Source organism: Aristolochia californica, unplaced genomic scaffold, assembly GCF_029961685.1.
Source record: "Aristolochia californica isolate CCGP_79_NKW_82.1479 unplaced genomic scaffold, dmAriCali1.0.hap1 SCAF_8, whole genome shotgun sequence".
In the NCBI taxonomy this organism is placed as follows: domain Eukaryota; kingdom Viridiplantae; phylum Streptophyta; class Magnoliopsida; order Piperales; family Aristolochiaceae; genus Aristolochia; species Aristolochia californica.
Genome location: NW_027182279.1, coordinates 6,287,964 through 6,310,632, shown reverse-complemented (window position 1 = coordinate 6,310,632; position 22,669 = coordinate 6,287,964). Strand labels below are relative to the sequence as shown.

The 22,669-nt window shown below is 39.3% G+C and overlaps 1 protein-coding gene across 1 annotated transcript; it reads right to left on the bottom strand.

Annotated features, from left to right (window-relative positions):
* Positions 1–12,570: 12,570 nt before the first annotated feature.
* LOC137938222 (uncharacterized) lies at positions 12,571–12,987 on the bottom strand. Its single transcript, XM_068783214.1, has one exon. The coding sequence runs from the start codon at positions 12,985–12,987 to the stop codon at positions 12,571–12,573; it is 417 nt and encodes a 138-aa protein (XP_068639315.1).
* Positions 12,988–22,669: the final 9,682 nt, after the last annotated feature.

The window sequence follows — 22,669 nt, the reverse complement described above, 5'->3', positions numbered from 1 at the left end:
CTCACGACTTCTACCGGCTTCTCAAGTTCCAGAAACGGCAACTCACGGCTTCTCGGCAACTCAGAAAACGAAAGAGAAAAAATTAAAGAAGAAGCCAACAATATGGGTAAAGTTTACGTCGCAATCGTCGCCACCTTCTTGATGGTCATGCTTGCCTTGGCAACAGCAAAGGACGACTTTGTGCTCGACAAGGACGCCTCAAAGTACTGCCAAGATCATCAAATGCCAAACTGCCAGGACTCAGAGTGCATAAGCTTCTGCTCTCCCTGCAATGATTATACCAGCAATCACTGCAAAATCCTCGGCACCATACGGTACTGGAAACGATACCTTCCTTTACTGGGTTTTACTTTGGATCAGATAAAGCCGTTAACCAGGATAGCGATGACAGTGATTCTTATATCGAAGATATGGAGACCGAACAATCTAGTGAATATGATACTGAAGATGAGGAGGAAGTCGAAGGTGAGGAAGACGAAGAACTTGACTACAGGGATGGGTTGCAAAGGTCGGTCACTATTGGAGAGAATATGTCGTCAAAGGGGAAGGCGAGAGAGAGGAACAGGCATGGTGGATGATGATTTAATCAAAAAGATGAAAGCAAAAAAACTAGTGCACGAGACTAACAAATAAAAGAGAGAAAAAATTTCTAATTCTAAACGGAAGAGAATGAAACCTGAAAAACCTTAGTTGGAGTCCTGAAAATCAAAGCTCTGATATCATGTTGATTTTCAGGACTCCATGGATTTAGTTCATGAAAAAAAAAGGGAAAGAAACCCATTGGGAGAAAACTGGAGGAAGAAGGGTTATGGAATTGATTATTCCTTACCCTCCCCCTGAAGCTCTATTTATAGATTTATGAAACTACAATATTATAATAATACCCCTGAACTTAGGGTTTAGGGTTAGGATTTTAACCCTGGAACTTTAGCTTAATTACATCAATTCCATCTCTGTGAGATGACCCTTTATTTACTATCTTACCATCAATATATATGGGCCTATGGGCCTTCTCCTTGATTTGTGGGCCTTGAGCCAATCTTCTATATCTCTTGGATCCATGGGTCTTCCATGGTCTTATGGGTTTGGGCCCATCTTCTAATACACTTTGATATGTGGGTTTTCCTTGGTCGTGTGGGCTTGGGCCCTGCCTTCCAACACAAAATATTGTAAGACAATAGCTTGTTGTAACGGTAGCAATGGCTATGAGCAAGTCCGCCGAACAGAGTGACCAACGAGTCAAAAACAGTGCCTCAAAAGATATGATTTTGATGAAGAAACCTCGGCTTGATAGCAATCAGGACCTTCTAAAATAAATAGAGTGTCATCGGATGTCAACCTTCATGACAGCAAAGCAAAATAATTTTCCAAAGACAGGTGGCAGTAGCAACTCGAAAATCGGATTACAACAGATGAGGCAGATAGATCTGTCAGAAATAAACTTTTCGATAATAGGAGCAACCTCCAAAGGACTTCTGACGATTATCAGCCATCTTTTTATGTCTCTACACGAGAAATAGAACTAGAGAAGTTTCTACCTTGACATTGAATAGAGTAGGAGAGCAGCTTCAGAGACAGAGATATCATCACGGTCGCCGATTATGAACCAGAAATAGAATAGAAACGTAAATAACGGGGGAGTGTCGGGAGATGTGCCACATTATACAAAAAAAAAAGATTTTATACATCATTTGCCGCAAGCTTGGAGTTCATGCTATTCTCTCAACCCTAGCTTGAGGAGGAGTGTTGGAAGATAGGGCTCAAGCTCTCACGACCAAGGAAGACCCACATACCTAAGAGTAGTGTAAGATGGGCGTAAGCCAATAAGAAGATCAAGTGGGACCCACAAAGATAGCCATGAGCTGACATCCTTATCATTATCACATGCCATAGAAGAGTTTCAATTTAAAGGAGTTTTAGTCAGGTTAATCTTCTATTTATTGTGGGTTATTTAATTATGATAAGACTTATCTTTAAGTATTAGAGTTTGGGTGTAATTGGGACTCTACTACCTTCCTCTATTATAAATACAAGTTCATGTATTCTAATTACAATAAGTTAATGAAGTCTTTGAAGTATTTCTCTTTTCCATAAATTCAACAATTCCAATGGATAATTAGCCTTGAACCTATAAAACTTTGGCTCCATAAGTGGCTCTTCTTGGTTATTCGGGTCATTGGGGTTCTCTTCAAGATTTTGGTCTTGACGTTGAGTTCTCAAGGTTGAATAAAAGGGGTTCGCACTGTCATTAGAAATTGGAGTTTGGGTTAGATTTGATAAATCGGATTCGTTAAACTGAATATGTACCAACTCTTCGACTCTCATAGATGTCTTGTTATAAACTCTATATGCTTTGTCATCAGTTGAATAGCCCAAGAAAATTCCCATATCAGCCCTTCATTCAAACTTCCCTAATTTTTTCTTTGGTTCTTTCAATCTTTTTGGAAGATGGGCCCAAGCCCACACGACCAAGGAAGGCCCACAAGTCCAAGTGTGTTAGAAGATGGGCTCAAGCCCATAAGACAAAGGAAAACCCATACATCCAAGAGATATAGAAGACGGGCTCAAGGCCCATATATCAAGGACTCGTGAGAAAACTGATTTATCTCACGGTAACTAGGCCAGACATATCATATGTTGCAAGTGTGGTGAGTCAATTCATGCACAAACCACAAATTACCCACTGGTAGGCTTTAGAGAGAATATTACATTATCTAAAAGGAGCTCCAGGAAGAGGATTGCTGTATAAAAAACATGGGAACTTCAACATAGAAGGTTTCTCAAATGCAGATTGGGCTGGATCTCCTGTTGATAGAAAATCTACATCAGGATATTGTACTCTGGTTGGGGGAAACTTGGTTACATGGAAAATTAAGAAGCAACATGTAGTTGCAAGATCTAGCACCGAAGCAGAATACAGAGCTATGGCCCATACCGTTAGTGAACTTTTATGGGTTAGGACCCTTCTTACCAAACTAGGTTTTTATAAAAAGGGGTCCATGAATCTGCATTGTGATAATCAAGCAGCCATTCATATCACTTCAAATCCAGTTTTTCATGAAAGAACTAAACATATTGAGGTGGATTGTCATTTTATATAGGAGAAGTTTTAAGCAGGAATAATCTCTCTCAAACATGTGTCATCTCAAGAGCAAGTAGCTGATATTCTCACTAAACTCGTTACATCTAAAATCCTATCGTTTATATGTGGCAAGCTGGGTATTTATGATGTCTTTTCTCCAACTTGAGGGGGAATGTTGGAAGATGGGCTCAAGCCCACGAGCTCAAGATAAGAAGCCCACACGTCAAAGGAGTGGCATATGTGTAAAATATTGTACTTTCCGTAAAGATGGCATAGAAGTGTAAATATGTGTTCCTTTTATGTCTTTTGTTTTATCAAGTTGTAGCCCTAAGGGCATTGTATAACTATAAATAAAAGCATTGGCTAAGAGGTAGGGCATTGAAACACTCTCCTCTCTTTCCACAAATTCGTCCAACCCTCATTTTTCTTTTTGACGCAACCCTCTTCTCCCTTAATCCAAACTCTCTCCTTCCTCGTTCTTCTTCTTCTCTTCTCCTTCTCTCTTCTTCTTCTTCTTCTTCTTTCTTGTTGATCTGAAGTTCCTTTCATGAAATCCTAAATTCTACAATTATCAAAGCAGTTTTGTCGGTTTGGAATTTCTATTAACCGAGACCAGCCCATGATCAAATTGTTGAAAAAAAAATTGGTGGGAACAAGATTCCCTTGATATAGAAGATTGATATTGAGTCTATTATGAGTGGTTATTTACTCAGAAAAAAAATCAGAATAATAATTGTTTAATGCCAATGCAAAATTTCTCCATGCACCAAGTTGTTTGAAGAATACTACTTGGATATTTTTATTAGAATTTTTTGGAGAATTATTTTCGTTGAACTGCCTATTATGGCTAAAGAAAATGTCAGTAGCAAAGGAGGTATACTCAGAATTACCACAATACCCTTACGAAGGGCATCAAATTTTATGAGTTTGTCCACATCGGTTAAGAGGTTTCTTATCACAAAGGACCTACATGGCCATCTCACCAATCGTGGACCACCTATTGATCAAGAAGACATTTTTTATAACAAATGGTTAAAAAATGATACCATTTTGGTTAGTTGGCTAATCAAAAGCATGGAAAAATTGTGGAAAGAATGCACTCATTGTGGGGATATGGCCATACTATCGATACATGCTATTACATGAAAAGGAGTTACTATGGAAAAAATGGTCACTATGGAGAAATGCCAATGACAACTCATACTTGACAAAGGCTAATCAAGCCTTGGTAGGTGATACAAAGGAGGATCAGCCTATAAAATCAACTGAAAAGAAAAATTTTACTAATGAAGAATATGAGTTGTTTCAGAAAATGATGGGTTCTTCTCTAAATTCCTCATTAAATACCGTTGCCACCACTGCTTCAAATATGCTATCTGCCTCATCTTCATCCTGGATAATTGACTCAGGAGCTTCCAAGCATCTTATAGGTAATAAAAATTTATTACATTTTGTATCTCCGTGTCTTTCACATAAGTTTGTTACCATAGCTAACGGTTCTCAAACCAAGGTTCAAGGGAAAGGATCCACTTCCGTTACACCATCACTTCCACTCACTAATATTCTATTTGTCCCTACCTTCCCTTTGAATCTTTTATCTGTTAGTCAACTGACAAAGTATTTTAATTGCTCTATCACCTTCTCACCCACTTCGTGTGTATTTCAGAATCTTATAACAAAGCAGGTGATTGGTGGAGTCATTGAATAAGGGGGGCTATACTACCTGGATGTGCCAAAAAAAAAATATTGTTTCTACCAATGAAAATGAGACAAGGCTATGGCACAACCGGTTGGGACATCCATCTTCACAATCTCTTCATTATATGTTTCCTACTCTTAAAGTCAGGTCCGAGTTTAATTGTGAAGTTTGTCAACTGAGTAAATATCAAAGGAGTACATACTCACCTCATCCAGAAGTCAAAAGTATTACTCCGTTTTCATTAATTCATACCAATGTATGGGGACCCTTAAGCGTCTCAAATATTTCTCAAGTCAGGTATTTTACATTTATTGATGACTTCACTCGTACCACTTGGTTGTTTCTATTTAAGGAGCGTTATGAGATACCATTGATTTTTAAGTCCTTTCATGCTATGGTACTCACTCAGTTTGGTTAGAACATAAAAATACTTCGGTCTGATAATGCCAAAGAATACATTTCCAAAGAACTTGACTCTTTTTGTCAAGATAATGGCATTATCCATCAAACATCATGTGCCTACACTCCTCAACAAAATCCTGTAGTCGAACGAAAAAGTCGTCATATTCTTGAGGTAGCTCGAGGTTTATTATATGCCATGAAAATTCCATATTTTTATTGGCCTCATGCAATCCTTACCGCATGCTTTCTTATAAATCGTCTACCATCTTCCATTCTTGGTAATAAATCTCCTTACTCTATACTATTACCAAATGATGATCTGTTTTCACTGCCCTTGAAAATCTTCTTGTGTCAATGTTTTGTCCATATTTCCTCCCCAAAACACAATAAACTTGATCCTAAATCTATCAAGTGTATCTTTATAGGATACTCTCGTACACAAAACCGCTATGTTTGTTATAATCTCACTCTTCAGCGTTTACTTGTGTCTAGGGATGTCACATTTTTTGAAGACTCACCATACTATTCTGACAATGCTCCTCCGAGTTTATCTTCAATAACAGGTTCTCCTAGACCAGTTGTGCCCCGTGCTACAGAAACTTCTCAGCCCCCAGAAACACTGGCTGATATCACACCTGCTGAGTTTATAGATCCCATCGAGGTAAGTCCATCTTCTACAGTTGTTTTTGGCCCACAATATGATACTCGTCCTATCGCACAAATAAAAGAACCCAGATCATGCACCCTCTACATCTCATCCCATATCAAATTTTGTGTCTCATCATCGTCTGTCCCATGCATGTTGTCAATTTCTCTCTGCTATTTCTTCCATATCTGTACCACAATCCTATCAGTTGCTCTCAAACATTCAAGGTAGAAGGTAGAAATGGATGAAGAAATGCAGACACTTTATGAAAATCGGACTCTAGTCCCACTTCCATCAGATAAGAAACTCGTCGGGTGAAAATGGGTGTTTATGTTAGGGTCCTGGGTTAAGTACCTATGTCTTCCGCTCCTAACAGGTCGGTCTTTTGGGTAGTATTGGCTAGGTGTTTAACATTTGGTATCAGAGCTAGCCCTGCGTCCCAACTTCGAATCCCGGCGCTCCCAAGGCGGATGCGGGTGGTCTCGCGCCTGGACTGACCCGGGATCGACCCGGCTCCGGTTGCTCTATTGTGGTAGCCTCCGCGGTCGTCGGTTCGGGGAAGGGCGGGGTACTGTTAGAGTCCTGGGTTAAGTACCTATGTTTTCCGCTCCTAACAGGCCGATCTTTTGGATAGTATTGGCTAGGTGCTTAACAGTTTACTGTGAAACACAATCCGGATGGGTCTGTGGCTCGGCCGAAGGCTCGCCTCATGGCTAAGGGCTATACACAATGTTATGGAATTGATTATGAGAAAACCTTCTCTCCAGTGGCAAAAATGAACTCGGTACATGTGTTATTATCTTTGACAACTAACTCTTCCTGGCAGGTATATCAACTTGATGTGAAAAATGCCTTTTTGAATGGGGACATCAAAGAAGTTTATATGCAACAACCACTTGGGTATGTTGTTGAGGATGAGTCAGTATGTCAACTAAAAAATCTATGTATGGTCTAAAACAGTCCCCTCATGCTTGGTTTGAGAAATTTAGTCAAGCCCTCATATGGGTAGGATTTAACAGATGCTCTGGAGATCACTCAGTTTTTATTAAAAACATACCTACATGCAAGGTAATTCTGGCAGTATATGTTGATGATATTATTTTAACTGGTAGTGATTCCGAGGGCATCCAGGAAACAAAAGAAAAAATATGTGTTGAATTCAAGACAAAGGATCTTGGACTACTCAAATATTTTCTAGGTATTGGAGTATTACAATCTAGACATGGGATTGTGCTATCCCAAAGGAAGTATGCCCTTGATCTATTGAAGGAGACAGGAATGTTGGGATACAAACCAACAGACACTCCTATGGACTCAAATACAAAATTATGTGCAGGTACTGGAGAAGATATAGATATTGAAAAATATCATAGACTAGTGGAAAGACTTATTTACCTGTATGTAACAATGCCAGATTTATCATATGCAATAAGTGTGGCGAGTCAATACATGTACAAACCACAACTTAGTCATTGGCAAGCACTTGAAAGGATATTATGATGTCTGAAAGGAGCTCCAGGAAGAGGGCTTGAAGTTGGAAACTCCTCGTGCTCTGCCATAAGAACTTGGAGTCCGTATCATGGTGAAGGTAAGGTAACGTTGTGATTCTTGCTCAAAAAACTGACCGAACCCGTTCGAGTTATTGGCTCATCCGACCCGGCAGCATTCATGAGTTCTCAGATGCAGACAGGGCCGGATCACCAGATGACAGGAAGTCTACTTTGGGATTTTGTACAATGGTTGGAGGGAATTTGGTTACATGGAGAAGCAAGAAGCAAAATGTAGTAACACGGTCTAGTGTAGAAGCAGAATACAGAGCCATGGCACACACTGTTAGTGAACTCCTATGGATAAGATCTTTTCTTAATGAATTGGGATTCTACAAAGAAGATCCAATGAATCTACATTGTGATAATCAAGCAGGAATACACATTACTTTGAATCCTGTTTTCCATGAAAGAACAAAGCATATTAAAGTGGACTACCATTTTATAAGAGAAAAGTTTCAAGTGGGTCTTTTATCTCTAAAAAATATATCATCACAATTGCAGATATTTTGACCAAGCCGGGTACTCACAAGATTATGTCTACCATCTGCAGCAAGTTGGGCATCTACGATATTTTCTCACCCCCAGCTTGTGGGGGAGTGTTGCAATGTGGGACCCACCATGGTGCACGAGCTGGTGGGACCCACCATGAGGATGTGGGATGCCAAGAAGAGTCCTCACCCAAGCTAGTATGAGTTAAGAAGATAAGAAGCACAAACTAAAATGAGTTAGAAGACTTGAAGATCAAGTGGGGCCCACAAAGATACCACGAATTGGAATCTTATCAATATAAGATGGAAGATCATGTGGGATCCACAAGGATAAAGTCATGAGCTGGCCTCCTCCCTTATCTCCACGTTCTTGAAGAAGAGTTATAATTCAAATTATATTAGAACTCTATTAGATTGTGTTATCCTTTCATGATAGATTTATCTTAGAGAGTTAGAGTTGGAATGTATTTAGGAGATTTAAAGGTTAATTGTATAAGGACTGTAGCAGTTCCTCTACTATAAATAGAGTTGTAATTCGGAATTAATAAGTTCTACAATTCTCTCTTGAGTAAATCTCTCTCTCTTTGCTTGGTGCACACCTTGTTCATCTTCTCTTCTTCTCTCTACCCGAGAGCCTTCTTCCTTTTTTTTCCTTTTTCTTTCTCTCTTACCTTGCTTGGAATATTGGAAAAATGATCCTAAATTCAATAGTTAGGATCATCAAGTCCATAACCTCTTCTTCCTCCTATTTTCTCCCATTAGGTGTCTTTCTCTTTTTCTTCATGAGATAAATTCGTGGAAAATCAACATGGTATCAGAGCATTAATATTCAGGACTCGTAGTTATGGTTTATTTTTAGTATTATAATTTTTTTTCTTTCTCGTTATTTTTTCCCCTGACTATAATCTTTGAGTTTTCAAGTAAAGGTTCAATTTTTATTCTGAATTTTTTGCCAACTTTGCTCGATATTGTCAAGGTCTCCAAAATGGGCAACGAGCTTCGTGTCGATGCTATCCTGCATCTCCATCCTTCGTGTCGAGTTTATGATTGAGACATTATTTTGATAAGTTACCTTCATTCGCTACTGAGAATTATTCATCGTTACCATGGCACCCTGTGATTTTGTTACAACTGGTTTAGCCTGCTACTCCGTGCATCCAGCCTAAGACTCCAAGCATGACTCTACTATGATTTTGTCGGCTTGGTGATCTGGTATCTTTGCTCCAGCAATCAACCAGCATCCAAAAAACTTTCCGTTGCTATTTGGATCTCTTCATATTAAGCTGAATTAAAGGAGTCCATATATGTTTGAAAGCTTTGTCTTCCTTCCAAGCAGTCAACAGTAATTCGGTGAGTTTGGGTCTCCATCCGAGGGTATTGCAACAGATTGACCCGTCTCAGAGTATCATGCGTTTCCACTGTCATGAAGAAACGCCGGCGTGCATTTTTGGTCATTATTGATCTCGATCGACGAGCGGGAGTTTTTCTCCGTCGAGAGTTTTTGGTTGCATGGAGAACCTCCGACTAGAACAGTAAAAGATACACCATATACGTCACCAAAGAACGACGACTCTGGTTCTGGTGGAGGACGAACTTTGCCATTTGAACGTCTCAGAGAACTGTCCAAATTAATCTCTAGAAGTAATTACTTTGCCAAACTGTCTGAATCAACGCTGGCTATCTTCTACAGGTTTTGCATTACTGAAAGATTATTGCTGGCTGGTTGGTATCTTTTTGTTGGCTGACTCTGTTTGCTAGATTATTTCTAGTCTGACGAAGATCTTCAGTTCACTGTATTATTTCCCCCGCCGAAACTTCGGCAAATACTCATGATTTATTATCTTCTAGAAATAATCGGCTGGGTTGCTGTCTCTGGTCTCTGATAATCCAAGAAAGAGAAGATAATTGTTTCTGTAACTTGCTCTGAATACAGCCTATTATCCAGCACCTCTGCTGCTGTCAAAAAGTTTCCGCTGCTGCCGTCCAAAGACGCACTCTTGGTTTGTAAAAAATCGTATCTTTCTTCTCAGGATGAATTGCTTCTCCGCTGGCAAGACGAAAATATTTTGGCCAGCTGCTGAATTGATGGGATTCCATTCCATCACGACACTGTTGATCATTCCAAAATGTCTCTGCCGCATAAACAACTGGTTTCAGAAAATTTTCAATTTATCTCATTTTGAGCTACCAGTGATTTGTTTCAGAAGCTGCTGATTTCCCGGCTGCATTGTTGTCCCGCTTTGTTGGGATGCCAATTGCCCGAGGAAAAAGATGACTACCGATTTCATGTTTCCTAAGTTGGGAAACCTCAATTAATCAGCATGAGCCCGCGTCTCTTCCGGTCCAACCGGACCTAGCCGAGTTAACCCAGCAACCCAAGCGTTGCTCTCTTATGTTCTACCGTGTTAACTCAGACCAACTCGGCTCAACTCGGACTAGGTCAACTCGACTCGGGTCATCTTGACTCAGGCCACTTATTCTCTGCCTTGATATACGTGTCCAAGGTTTATATATATTTATGTTATGACTCGGCTATATTGGTCTACCATTTGACTTTGCGTGACTCGATGGCCGAGTTATATTCAGTTGTAACTATTATATATTTTTGAATGAGATATTATTATTGAAGGAGAGGTGGCCTCAATATCCTTTCTCATACCATCATTTATTATACCCCATAAAAAATATCAACGGTTGGGACACCAAGACGGAGGAACTTAATACCCTGTAAATAATATCAATGGTTGAGAAACCATGACAGAGGAACTTAATACCTCATAAAAAATATCAACAGTTGGGACACCATGACGAAGCAACTTAATACCCCATCAAATATATCAACGGTTGGGACACCATGATGGAGGAACTTAAAACCCCATGACGAAGGAACTTAAAAATATCAACAGTTGGGACACCGTGGCGGAGGAACTTGATACCTTGTCAAAAATATCTACCAGTGAGAGTCAGTGCCCGGATTGGGACACCATGATGGATGAGCTTATTATTACATCAATGTTATATCCCCCTAAATTGGCTAGTTGGGCATCATGGAAGAGAACACCAGCATGAGGGGGAGTGTTGGAAGATTTGGAGGACTACCATTTTATACAAAAAGATTTTATACATCATTTGTAGCAAGTTGGGAGTTCATGATGTTCTCTCACACCCAGCTTGAGTGGGAGTATTGGAAGATGGGTCCAAGCCCACACATCCAACGAAGGCTCACAAGTCCAAGTGTTTTAGAAGATGGGTAAAAGCCCATAAGACCAAGGAAGGCCCATACATCCAAGAGATGTGGAAAACGGGTTCATGACCCATAGATCAATGAGAAGGCCCATGGGCCCATACAATAATGGTAGGATGGTAAATAAATAGTCATCTCATAGAGACGACGTTGATGGAATTAGGTTAAAGTTCCAGGGTTAAAACCCTAAACCCTATACCCTAAGTTCAGGGGTATTATTGTAATAATATAGTTTGATTAATCTATAAGTTGAACTTCAGGGGAAGGGTTAGATGTTATGGTCCCTAGCCATGGATCTAGTAACTCAGCGAGGTATAGATGAATCCAACACGTTAAGAGGGTTTGACTGATTGTAATGATCCAAGAAAAACCTGTTCTCTTTGCTGAATTCATTTCCCTTGAAAAGGAGTTTCCTTTTCCTAATTATGGATGAAACCAGAGAATCAATGGAGCTCCTTGATGCCTCAACGTGGAACCTCCTTTCTTATGACTCACGTCAAGGTAGGGTTTCCTCTACCATGCAATACTGGTACCTTACGTAAAAAGAAACAGAATTCTAATCTTCAATACTTGGAACAAGTTTAAGAATTACCTCTTGACATCAACACCAATCGAGCAACTAGAATTCGTCCTCCTTCCTGGTTAGCTCACGCCAACCCTTCTCCCTTTCTGAAATTTTCTTGAAAGAGATGATCTTCTCTTGCAGCTCAGAAGAGAAAGGTAATTCCTCTTCCTTTTCCTTCCAAGATCTCCTCAAAGACTCCCCAATGGATGCAGCAAACCCTAAGAGAGTTCATGCCAAGAAACCTTGAATAGGGAGCCTAGAAGGAACCTAAATTACCCCAGTTTATGATAATTCCGAACTTGCTTTATTTCTCCATCCTTACCCTTTAAATAGGGTAATTAACATCAACATAGGTTAGGGTTATAAGACCCAATTCTACCCCTACCTTTAAGTCTTATTACAAATCAATAAAATTTGAAATTAAAAGCAACATAAATAATAAAAGTAAAGTAGATGACTCAGTGTTATTGAGTCCATAACATCTGCCCCCCCTTGGAGATCAAGCTTGTCCTCAAGCTTGGAAGCTAGGTAGACCTGGTGAAAGTTGTCGAGCTGCTCCCATGCTGCGTTATTGTGGTCGATTGCTGCCCAGTAATGGCATGCAGGGAGATGTCCGGTGGTTCTTCCTCTATCATATCCTCTGTCACCTCGATATCCTCATCTTCAACCTTATCGATCAAAAACAATCTTTTGCACTGATGCCCAACCCGATATGGTTCATCACAGTTGTAACACAAATTTTTAGCCTGCCGTTCCGCCATTTCAGCACTTGTCAATTTTTTTATATAAGGAGGTGTAGGATGACTAGATCTCGGATCCCCTATCAAAGTAATACCCGGGTTGTTTCTCGGAGGAATGCGCTCCCCTTGCCTATAGTCTGCGTTGTGCCTTCTGTCACAGTTCTAAAGCACAAGCTATATTCATAGCGCTGGATAAGTCAACAGGTGCATAGAACTCCACCTCAAGCTTTAACGCCTCAGTCAGTCCTGCTGTAAACAGCGCAACTTGTTGATCCACTTGTACCATACTACTGGCTCGTGCCAATTTTTCCTGGAACAGTTTTTTATATTGCTCCACGGCCCCAGTTTGGCATAACAAAACCAAATCTCCCAGAGGGTTGTTGTAAGCTGGAGGACCAAAACGAAGAGAGCACAGTCGCTTAAATTCATCCCAATCTACCACATCGCTATCAACCTCAATTAGCTGGTACCAAAGTTGTGCTTCCCCTAGTAAGTGAAAAACAGCCACGTTGACTCGGTCATAGGTCGGGACTCGCTGATGGCTAAAATTTTTTCGCATCAATACGGCCATATCAAAGGGTCTTCTGACCCATTATAAGTAGGGAATTCCATTTTAGTATACCTCGGAACAGTGCCTCCCCCCTGGTAGAAGTGTCCCCCCGAAATGAGGGGTCCTTGTTGTCCCGAGAAACTCGTGTGCCTAGGAAATTCATCTCCCCCTCTGTTATACGAATGGTCCCCTCCTCTCTGATCTCGAATGAGAGGTACAATGCCTCCCCCTTGGTTGAGGTGTCGCCCTGGAATGAAGGGTCCTTGTTGACCCAAGAAACTCGTGTGTCTAGTAAACTCATCTCCCCCTCTGATCTGCGAATGGTCCCCCAGAATTGGGTTCTTGCTAGTGCTCAGACCAGTCTCCATGCTATCCATCCTTCCTTTCAAACTTTCCAAACTGAGAATGAACTTCTCCTCCAATGCAGCAAATTTCTTGCCAGTAGTCAGACAAGTCTCCATGCTATCCATCTTTCCCTTCAAAGTCTCCAAATCGATATCAATTTTGGAGAACCTCTCTAGGACTGTATCAAATTTTCTTTCAAGCAATTCAAAGTATTTGTTGGTGCTTCTCTCTGCCGGGTTACCCTGCTCTGATACCAAGTTGTTATGGTCCCTAGCCATGGATCTAGTAACTCAGCGAGGTATAGATGAATCCAGCATGTCAAGGTAGGGTTTCCTCTACCATGCAATACTGGTACCTTACGTAAAAAGAAACAGAATTCTATTCTTCAATACTTGGAACAAGATTAAGAATTACCTCTTGACGTCAACTCCAATTCAACAACCAGAATTTGTCCTCCTTCCTGGTTAGCTCACGCCAACCCTTCTCCCTTTCTGGAATTTTCGTGAAAGAGATGATCTTCTCTTGCAGCTCGGAAGAGAAAGGTAATTCCTCTTCCTTTTCCTTCCAAGATCTCTTCAAAGACTCCCCAATGGATGCAGCAAACCTCCAAGAGAGTTCACGCCAAGAACCCTAGAATAGGGAGCCTAGAAGGAACCTAGTTTATGCTAATTCTGAAATTGCTTTATTTCTCCATCCTTACCCTTTAAATAGGGTAATTAACATCAACATAGGTTAGGGTTATAAAACCCAATTCTACCCCTACCTTTAAATCTTATTACAAATCAATAAAATTCAAAATTAAAAGCAACATAAATAATAAAATAAAGTAGATGACTCAGTGTTATTGAGTCCATAACATTAGAATCATCAAGTCCATAACCTCTTCTTCCTCATGTTTTCTCCCAATGAGTGTCTTTATCTTTTTCTCCATGAGCTAAATCCATGGAGTCCTGAAAATCAACAAATATGAACACTTTACATCTAAAGTTGTAAAGTAGGTAACATTGGGAAGTGTGCCCATATATAACTCATAAGGAGTTTTGTTGAGAAGGGGCCTTATAGGTATTCAGTTTATGATATAGCAAGTAGTATTTGTTGCTTCGACCCAAAATTTATGTGGCATGCTGTATGCATTTAACATAACTCTAGTGATCTCAATTAAGGTTCTATTTCTTCTCTCAACAACACCATTTTGTTGAGGAGTTTGTTGATTTTTAGGACTCCATAGATTAGTTCATGGATAAAAGGAGAGAAGGCATGTTGGAGAGAAAACATGAGGAAGAATGAGGTTATGGACTTGTGTCCAAATGCTCCCTCTGAAGCTCTATTTATAAATGATAAAGGTACAATATTATAATTATGCCCTTCACCCTAGAAAAGTTAAGAAGAGACAAGAAACTTAAACTAATTACATCATTATCATCTTTATGAATTTACTTCTTATTTACCATCATGCCACCTCTCTTGGATGTATGGGTCTTCCCCTTGGTTGTGTGTGCTTGAGCCCATCCTCTAACACTCCCCCTTTAGTTGGGGGTGAGAAAATATCATAAACACCCAGCCTGCTGCAAATGGTGGATAAGATTTTTCCATATAAAATGGTAGTTCATCTAAATTACATCATATCTTCCAACACTCCTGATCAAACTGGTGATCTCTTTGTTCTTTACCAAGAGACCAAGCTTACATAATATAATAGTGAGAGAAGAAAACTGATTTCTAGCCATTTGACAAAGCTCCATGCTCCAGTCAAAATGCTCATAGTCTAAAATACTCTTCACTCAATTTCAAAGGCAAAAAAGTAGCCCAACTATAGGGAACAACAAAGAGACTACTCCCTTTCTAAGGATTGCCCAAAAAACAGCTCTTGGTTGAATAATAGACTTGACACACACTAGATGATGGGCACACTCCTATACTTTTTATGTAGTGGGTCTATAGCATTGCTTAGAAGTGATTTTAATAATTAATAAGAAAGTAATGGGGAATCATGGAAAATAATATGATGGGGCCACCATATACATTATTTTATTCATTAGAATAACCAATGTTGACAACAATTAGCAACCGAGGAGTCCTTCCATAATAATGTCCCAATCAAAGAAACACAAAAGCAATAGTGGATATGGGCTAATGCCCAAATAATACGTATCAAATAATGAAAGTCCTTAATAAGGACACATAAAATAATCTGCAGAGAGTCTATCCTTGAATAAGGAACCGAGTAATAAGCTGCCAAAAAATTCAAGATAATAATCAGGCCAGAGCCAATGGACTGAGTCAAACTGAGGCAAGCGACCCAATCAAACCGAGTCAGGTATTAGTCTAATATAGCCAAGTCATAGTGAGGTTGACTCGATAAATTACATAGACGTTCACCAATATGGTCACTTGGTAGATTAAACGAGCTGAACAGTGTCTTTGTCTTCCCCGCAGCGCTTTTTGAACAGAGTAGGATTAGAACCAGCTCAATAACCAGTCAGTGGGAACTCGGAATGGACAACTACGCAGTAACGAAACTCTAGGAAGACCAATCCGATCCAATGCCAGAAAAGAGACGATCCAGAGAAGGAAAACGTTAGTGAAGAGATGAATTTCAGAAACTAGCAGCAACTGAACTAGAGATCCCAAAGAAGCAGCAGCGAGGGAAGGAAACTTTTCGACCGAAGATAAACTCCCGTCAATGGAAGAAATATGAGATTGCAGCAAGGATCAAGAATGCCAAAAAAAATCAACAAGAATATTATTTTCCAAGAGAGATAATTGCCGCAAATAAAAACTCCAGTAAAGTTCTAGAAATCCATTGTTTCCAATTATTTATCCTAATATGGATTGATTGAGCATTTAGTAGAAAAGATGACCAGAGGAGTTTCCAAAAAAAAAGACCAATAACTTTTGGGATTGAGAATGTATGGTCTATACCATGATTTGTGGAATATTCCTTGAAGAGTGAAATTTCAAATCCTCCTCCATTGTCACTCCTAATTTTGACAATGTTATAGCCTTGCTCCTTTTGAACTTTTTCACATAGTTTTTCAATTGCCAGAATTATGAGCTAGGAAATCTATCCATGTGAACCTAGAGTAGTCATATACCACCACTAAGGTGACACACTTTCCATTTTGGGTTATGGTTTGAGTAGGTCCAACTAAGTCATTGTTGATTGGTTGAAGAGGTCGAGAAGTTGAAACTATAATCTTTGATTTGAAAGAATTTTTTTGTTACTTTCCAAATTGGGAAAGATCACATGGTGTATCTCTTAATATTTTTTGATCTAGTAGTCGTCTCACTAGGTTTTTCTTTTCTAGTTTATTCGAGGATTCTATTCCAATAAGTCCTAGTCTCTTATGCCATAACCAAGATTCATCAATTTTTGCACCCAAACAGTTGCCACTAGTTGAGGGTAAATGAACTATGTTCACAACATGGAGTTTCTATTTCTATGTCCCTCTAGAACTAGTTCATCTTTTTTGTTCTTTTCTAAGCATTTGTCCTTTTCAAATGAAACGTTGTTACCTTTTTCAAAAAATTAATAATGCTAAGTAAATCATGCATCAACCCTTCGACATAATAAAAATAGGATCTGAAAGAGGTAGATGTACCGATTTTACCAATTCCTTCTATGATACCTTTTCTATTGTCTCCAAATGTTACAAGACCATTGTCTTTAAATTTGAGTTTTATGAACTTCGACTTATCACCGATCATGTGTCTCAAGCGACCTATATAAAAAATCCAAACATTTTTTTGTTCTTTGGCTTGGAGACAAATCTACATCACAAGTGATTTCTCCCATAGAGATCCATTTTAAGTTGGGTCCCTTCGGGATAACGTTTGAAGCACTAGGTGATTTGGGTAGCTAAACTTGGGTTACCACAACCCTTCCAATTGTTTTGGGTACCCAACATTATTTGATGCCATTTGCATTCTTAATTTGGCTAATGTTGGCATAATGAGCCATCTCATTGCAATAGTGGCATTGAATGTGAGGAATGGGATTAAATAGTTGACCCAGATGGCATCTTAAGATGGGGCTGAATTGAGTATTTTAAATTATAAGCTATGTAGGGCGTGTAAATAAAATATCATGCAAATTCGTAATTTGAATGAAAAATAAACATTCGCACACACAACACAAGGAGAATTTTTGCTATCAATGTTCCCCTAATGGTATTCACCACCCAACAACCCTTGCTTGGGAAATTCTACTATTTCAAAGCTCTAATAGCATAAATTTACACAGAGAGATTCCAGCTCTCTTTAAGCCATGTGTAGCTCAATACATGTTTTTTATGTTAATTTTTAGGGCCAACATATAAGCACAAGAGATGTCAAGGGAACGAGAAAAGAGCGAAACTCTAGGTCTTGGGAGAGAGGAGAGAAGAAACCAAGGGATAGAAAGAAGAGGAAACGAAAGAGTGGTGTAAGGATGAATTTGATCCAAGATGACGAGGCTTGAATTTTATACCCCATACCTTGATGTTATATTTATAGTATTGTGAAGGTGTTTACAATGACTACAATGTCATTAGAGCTACATGCTTCAAAAGAAAAAAGACATAAGATGACATACACCATCTTTAATAATTAAAATTATATGTCATCTCTATGAATGTTCTCGTTATTTACAGGCCATGCCACTCCAATACATGTGGGTGTATCATAATACTCCCCCTCAAGTTGGTGTTTGCAACTTCACTTTGCAAATAATCTTGGTCAAGAAAATTGTGAGCTTGAAAAAGAAATTTTGGTTCCTTAATTTTATTCATCTTCTTCTTGTTCACATCTAGCTTGTAGTCTTCATCTTGCTCTCTTCTTGTCTTCCCCTTGGATATTATAGCCTCATAAAACTTGATTACCACAACATGTGGAATTCTTGATTATTGGCTACATCTTGTTGAATTTAGGACCCCGTGGTTGAAACCTCAAGCAAGATGAGAGAGGGAGAAGAAAAAGAGCAATAAGAGAGAGAGAGAGAGAGAGAGAGAGAGGGAGAGAGAGCTCGGATAGAGACGAGAGAAGAGAAAAGGGAGAAAAAGAGTTTAGGCTAGAGAGAGAGAGAGAGAGAGAGCTCGGATAGAGACGAGAGAAGAGAAAAGGGAGAAAAAGAGTTTAGGTTAGAGAGAGATTCTTCACGAGTTGAGAAGTGGAGAACTTCATTGAACCCTTCAACCAAAACCCCTATTTATACTATTTTCATTACATATTTAGAGATAAGATAGGATCCCTAATATCCCTAATTATATCAATCATGATTATCCAAATCTACATAAATCAAGAGAAAATAAATCGATTACATTAATCAAGGAAGATTGCCAAATCTTCTAACTCATGTGATAAGGATGCCAAATCACATGATGACTCAGTATACCAACTCACGTGATCATGGTAGGTCCCACCAGATCGTGTGATCATGGTGGGTCCCACCTTGTAACACTCCCCCTCAAACTAGGGGAGAAAAAATATCATAAATACATAACTTGCTGAAAATGGTGGACAAGATCTTATGAGGGACTAGTTTGGTGAGAATGTCTACAACTTGCCCTTGTGAGGAGATATGTTTGAGAGATAATATACCGGCTTGGAATTTCTCTCGTATGAAATGGCAGTCTACTTCAATGTGCTTTGTTCTCTCATGGAAGACCGGATTTGAGGTGATATGTATTACCGCCTTTTTATTGCAATGTAGATCCATAGGGGCTTCTTTATAGAATCCCACTTCAGTGATAAGGGATTTGATCCATAGAAGCTCACTAACTATGTGTACCATGACCTTGTATTCTGCTTTTGTACTAGACCTTGTAACTACATTTTGTTTCTTGCTTCTCCATGTAACCAAGTTTCCTCCAACCATTGTACAATATCCTGAAGTAGATTTTTTGTCATCCGGGGATCCAGCCCAGTCTGCATCTGAGAGGCCTTCTATGTTGAAGTTACCATGGTTCTTATGGAGAAACCCTTTTCTTGGAACTCCTTTCAAATATCGTAATATTTTCTCTAGTGTTTTCTAGTGAGTAAGTTGTGGTTTGTGCATGTATTGACTCACCATTGTTAAGCACCTAGCCAATACTACCGAAAAGACCGGCCTGTTAGGAGCAGAAGGCAGAGGTACTTAACCCAGGACCATAACATCACACACATTGTCGCAAGGTCGACGCCCACGGCAGCCTACACTAGAGACGGCCAACTTCTGACGACAGCCCACTCTAGCGACGGCCCTAAGGTGTGGGAACACACTCAGGTCGCCCCTTCTGCTTATAGTGATGGCCCATGGTGCGAGAACACACTCTAGTCGCCCCTTCCGCTAGGTCGCCCCCTTTGCCCAGGGCTATACACCTCCACACGCCGCTTGTAGCACACGAGAATCGAACCCGCGACGTAGCGTTAGCTCTGATACCAAATGTTAAGTACCTAGCCAATACTACCCAAAAGACCGGCCTATTAGGAGCGGAAGGCATATGTACTTAACCCAGGACCATCACAACCATACTTACTGTATATGATATATTTGGTCGTGTTACTTAGAGATAAATGAGTTTCCCTAGAAGTCTTTGATTTTTTTTTGATATCCACATATTGTCTAGTGCCTGCAAATAATTTTTTATTAGAATCCATAAGGGTTTTTTCTAATCCACACGCCATCATTCTTGTCTCCTCTAGTAGATCAAGGACATATTTCCTTTGAAATCGACTTCAAAGTCAATTTTGAGAGAAAAAGAGCTAGAGACTGAGAAAAATCTCATTTCATCAAAATTTGTCCTTGCATCACATTCTATCATTGTTGAATTTAGGATCCATTTTCCATCATCACGAACAAGAGAAAGAAGAAAGTAAAATGAGAAAAAGGGAGGAAAGCTCTCGGTAGAGAAGAGAAAAAAATAAAAGGAGAAGAGTGGGTTGCACCAAGTAAGGAGAGGGAGAGAGAGAACCACCTCGGGATTGAATGTGTGACTTGAATAATTCTGAATTACAACCCCTCTATTTATAGTAGAGGAGGAGGTAGAGTCCTTATACAACTTGTCATTCAATCCTAATTACATTCTAACTTTAACTCTTCAATATAAGTAAGTCTATTCAAACTAGAACTCCTAGAAGACTAATTGGAGTAGAACTAGAAGTTCTTTATTATCCACGTAAATATAAGGGATAAGCCAGCTCGTGGCCTTATCCTTGATGGCCCCTCATGATCCTCCAATGCACCTTGATAAGAGTGTCAGCTCGTGAGATCTTTGTGGATCCCACTTGATCTTCAAGTCTTCTAAATCAATTCAGCTTGTGATTCTTGATTCCTTAACTCGTGCTTGCATTGGGAGAGGACTCTTCTTGGTGTCCCAAGTCCTCTAGGATTCTTCTTGATGACCTACGTCCTCACCGTGGGTCCCACAAGCTCCAGTACCATAGTGGGCCCCACATTGTAACAATCATGAACCAAAATGATCTTCATTCATGCTTTGAAATTGGAGACTTGGACTTTATAAAGGAGAAGACTATCTTTCCACCACTTACAAGGGTGTAAACTTTTCATCTTCTATATTTTTACATTTCAATTCATAGATTGATTTAGGACCTTAATTATAGATAGAAGAGTTTGCTAGAGATAAAATTCAGATGAAAATCTTAGGGGATATTAGTGTAATCGTGTAGTCAATACATGTGGTTTAAAAGAGAGCCAACATCTCTTTTGTGTAAATTCCAGCGAATAAAGCAAATTAATGGAATTTCCCATGGAAAGGTTTTTAGATGGGGAATATTACTAGGGGAACATTGATAATAAAACATCTTTGAGTTATTTGCAGTGTGTGCCCTCTTGAGAGGCCACTAGGGCCAAAAATTTGTATCAAAAGTGGACTTTGCATTTTCTAAATTAAAATCTTACTTGATTTCATTGCTTCACAAGACAAAGTGTTGTTTCCAAAATGACAATCAATCAACTGTCCCCCATTATTCAATGAAGGGGATTATGGATACTGAAAGGGAAGAACAGATTTCTTCCTCCAATCCATTGATTGGAAATTTGGCTTGTGAGCAACAATGGCACATTTGATCCAAAAAAAAAACTTGAAGATAGTCACCTCGTTACATAAGAATTTAATGTGCTCACATGGGAAGATAAAGTGCAACTCATAACAAACTCTAAGGCAATTTACCTATTGTTATGTGCGTTAGGTCCAAATGAATTCAATAGGTTCTCAACATACAAAATTGCCAAAGAAATTTGGAACATGCTCGAAGTGACCAATGAATGAACTACTAGAGTGAAAGACTCTAGAATCAGTTTATAGATACCCCAATAAGATGAATTTAAGATGAACATATTTTGATTGTAGAATCTCCTCCTATCCTTCCTCAATCACGACCACTTCTTCCACCTCTTCCACAATAGCAATCACTTCCCCTCTCTTCTGAGAACATAGTAGCACTTTCAAATTGATCAGGTCAGGAATCTGGTGCCATGGCTGGAATACACAAATATCATCAAAGGATGGTTTAGCAGAAGATTAAGTACATATGATTTGGCAACATTGTCGTAGGGCTTCAAATTGGCAAGGTAGATGGCTAGAGTAAGTGCTTTGTTTTGTGTATCTTGAGTGGCAACATCAGGAGAGTGTGACTGAGCAAATTTCTATTCTTATAGAAGCTCTCTAAATCAAACAAAATACTCATGAAGTTTGTCATCTTGCTTTTTCATACACATTGTTGGAAGATGGGCTCCAATCCACACGACCAAGGAAGGCCCACATATCTTAGAGTATTATAAGATGGGCCACAAGACCAAGGAAGGCCCACAAGATGGGCCCAAACACATAAGAAGTAGGACCCACCATGATTACCACAATTTGTCATCTTTATCACATAAGTTGGAAGATCAAGGACACAAAGATAACCACAAGCTGGTTGGAAGATCAAGGACTGACAAAGATAACCACAAGTTGGTTGGAAGATCAAGAAGGACTCACAAAGATAACCACGAGCTGGCATCTTTATCTTATGGTCACGTCATAGAAGAGTTATAATTTGAGTTATGTTTGTCTTCTATTTATATTGAGTTATTTAATTATGCTAAGGTTTATCCTTAAGTGTTAGAATTTGGGTGTAATTGAGACATATTGTAATTGGATTCTACTACCTTCCTTTATTACAAATAGAGGTTCATGTACTCGGATTATAATAAGTCAATGAAGTATTTCTCTTTTCCATAAATTCAGAACACATCTCCTAAAAAATATCATAGATCTTTTCAAAACTGTTAAGAGTGGAGTATAGTTTAGCATGTTGAAAAACATAGACAAGCTTGGGGTGTCATTATTGTAAATATCTTAAGTTTTTTGTATCTTCCTTACTCTCTCTAGGGTGAAGA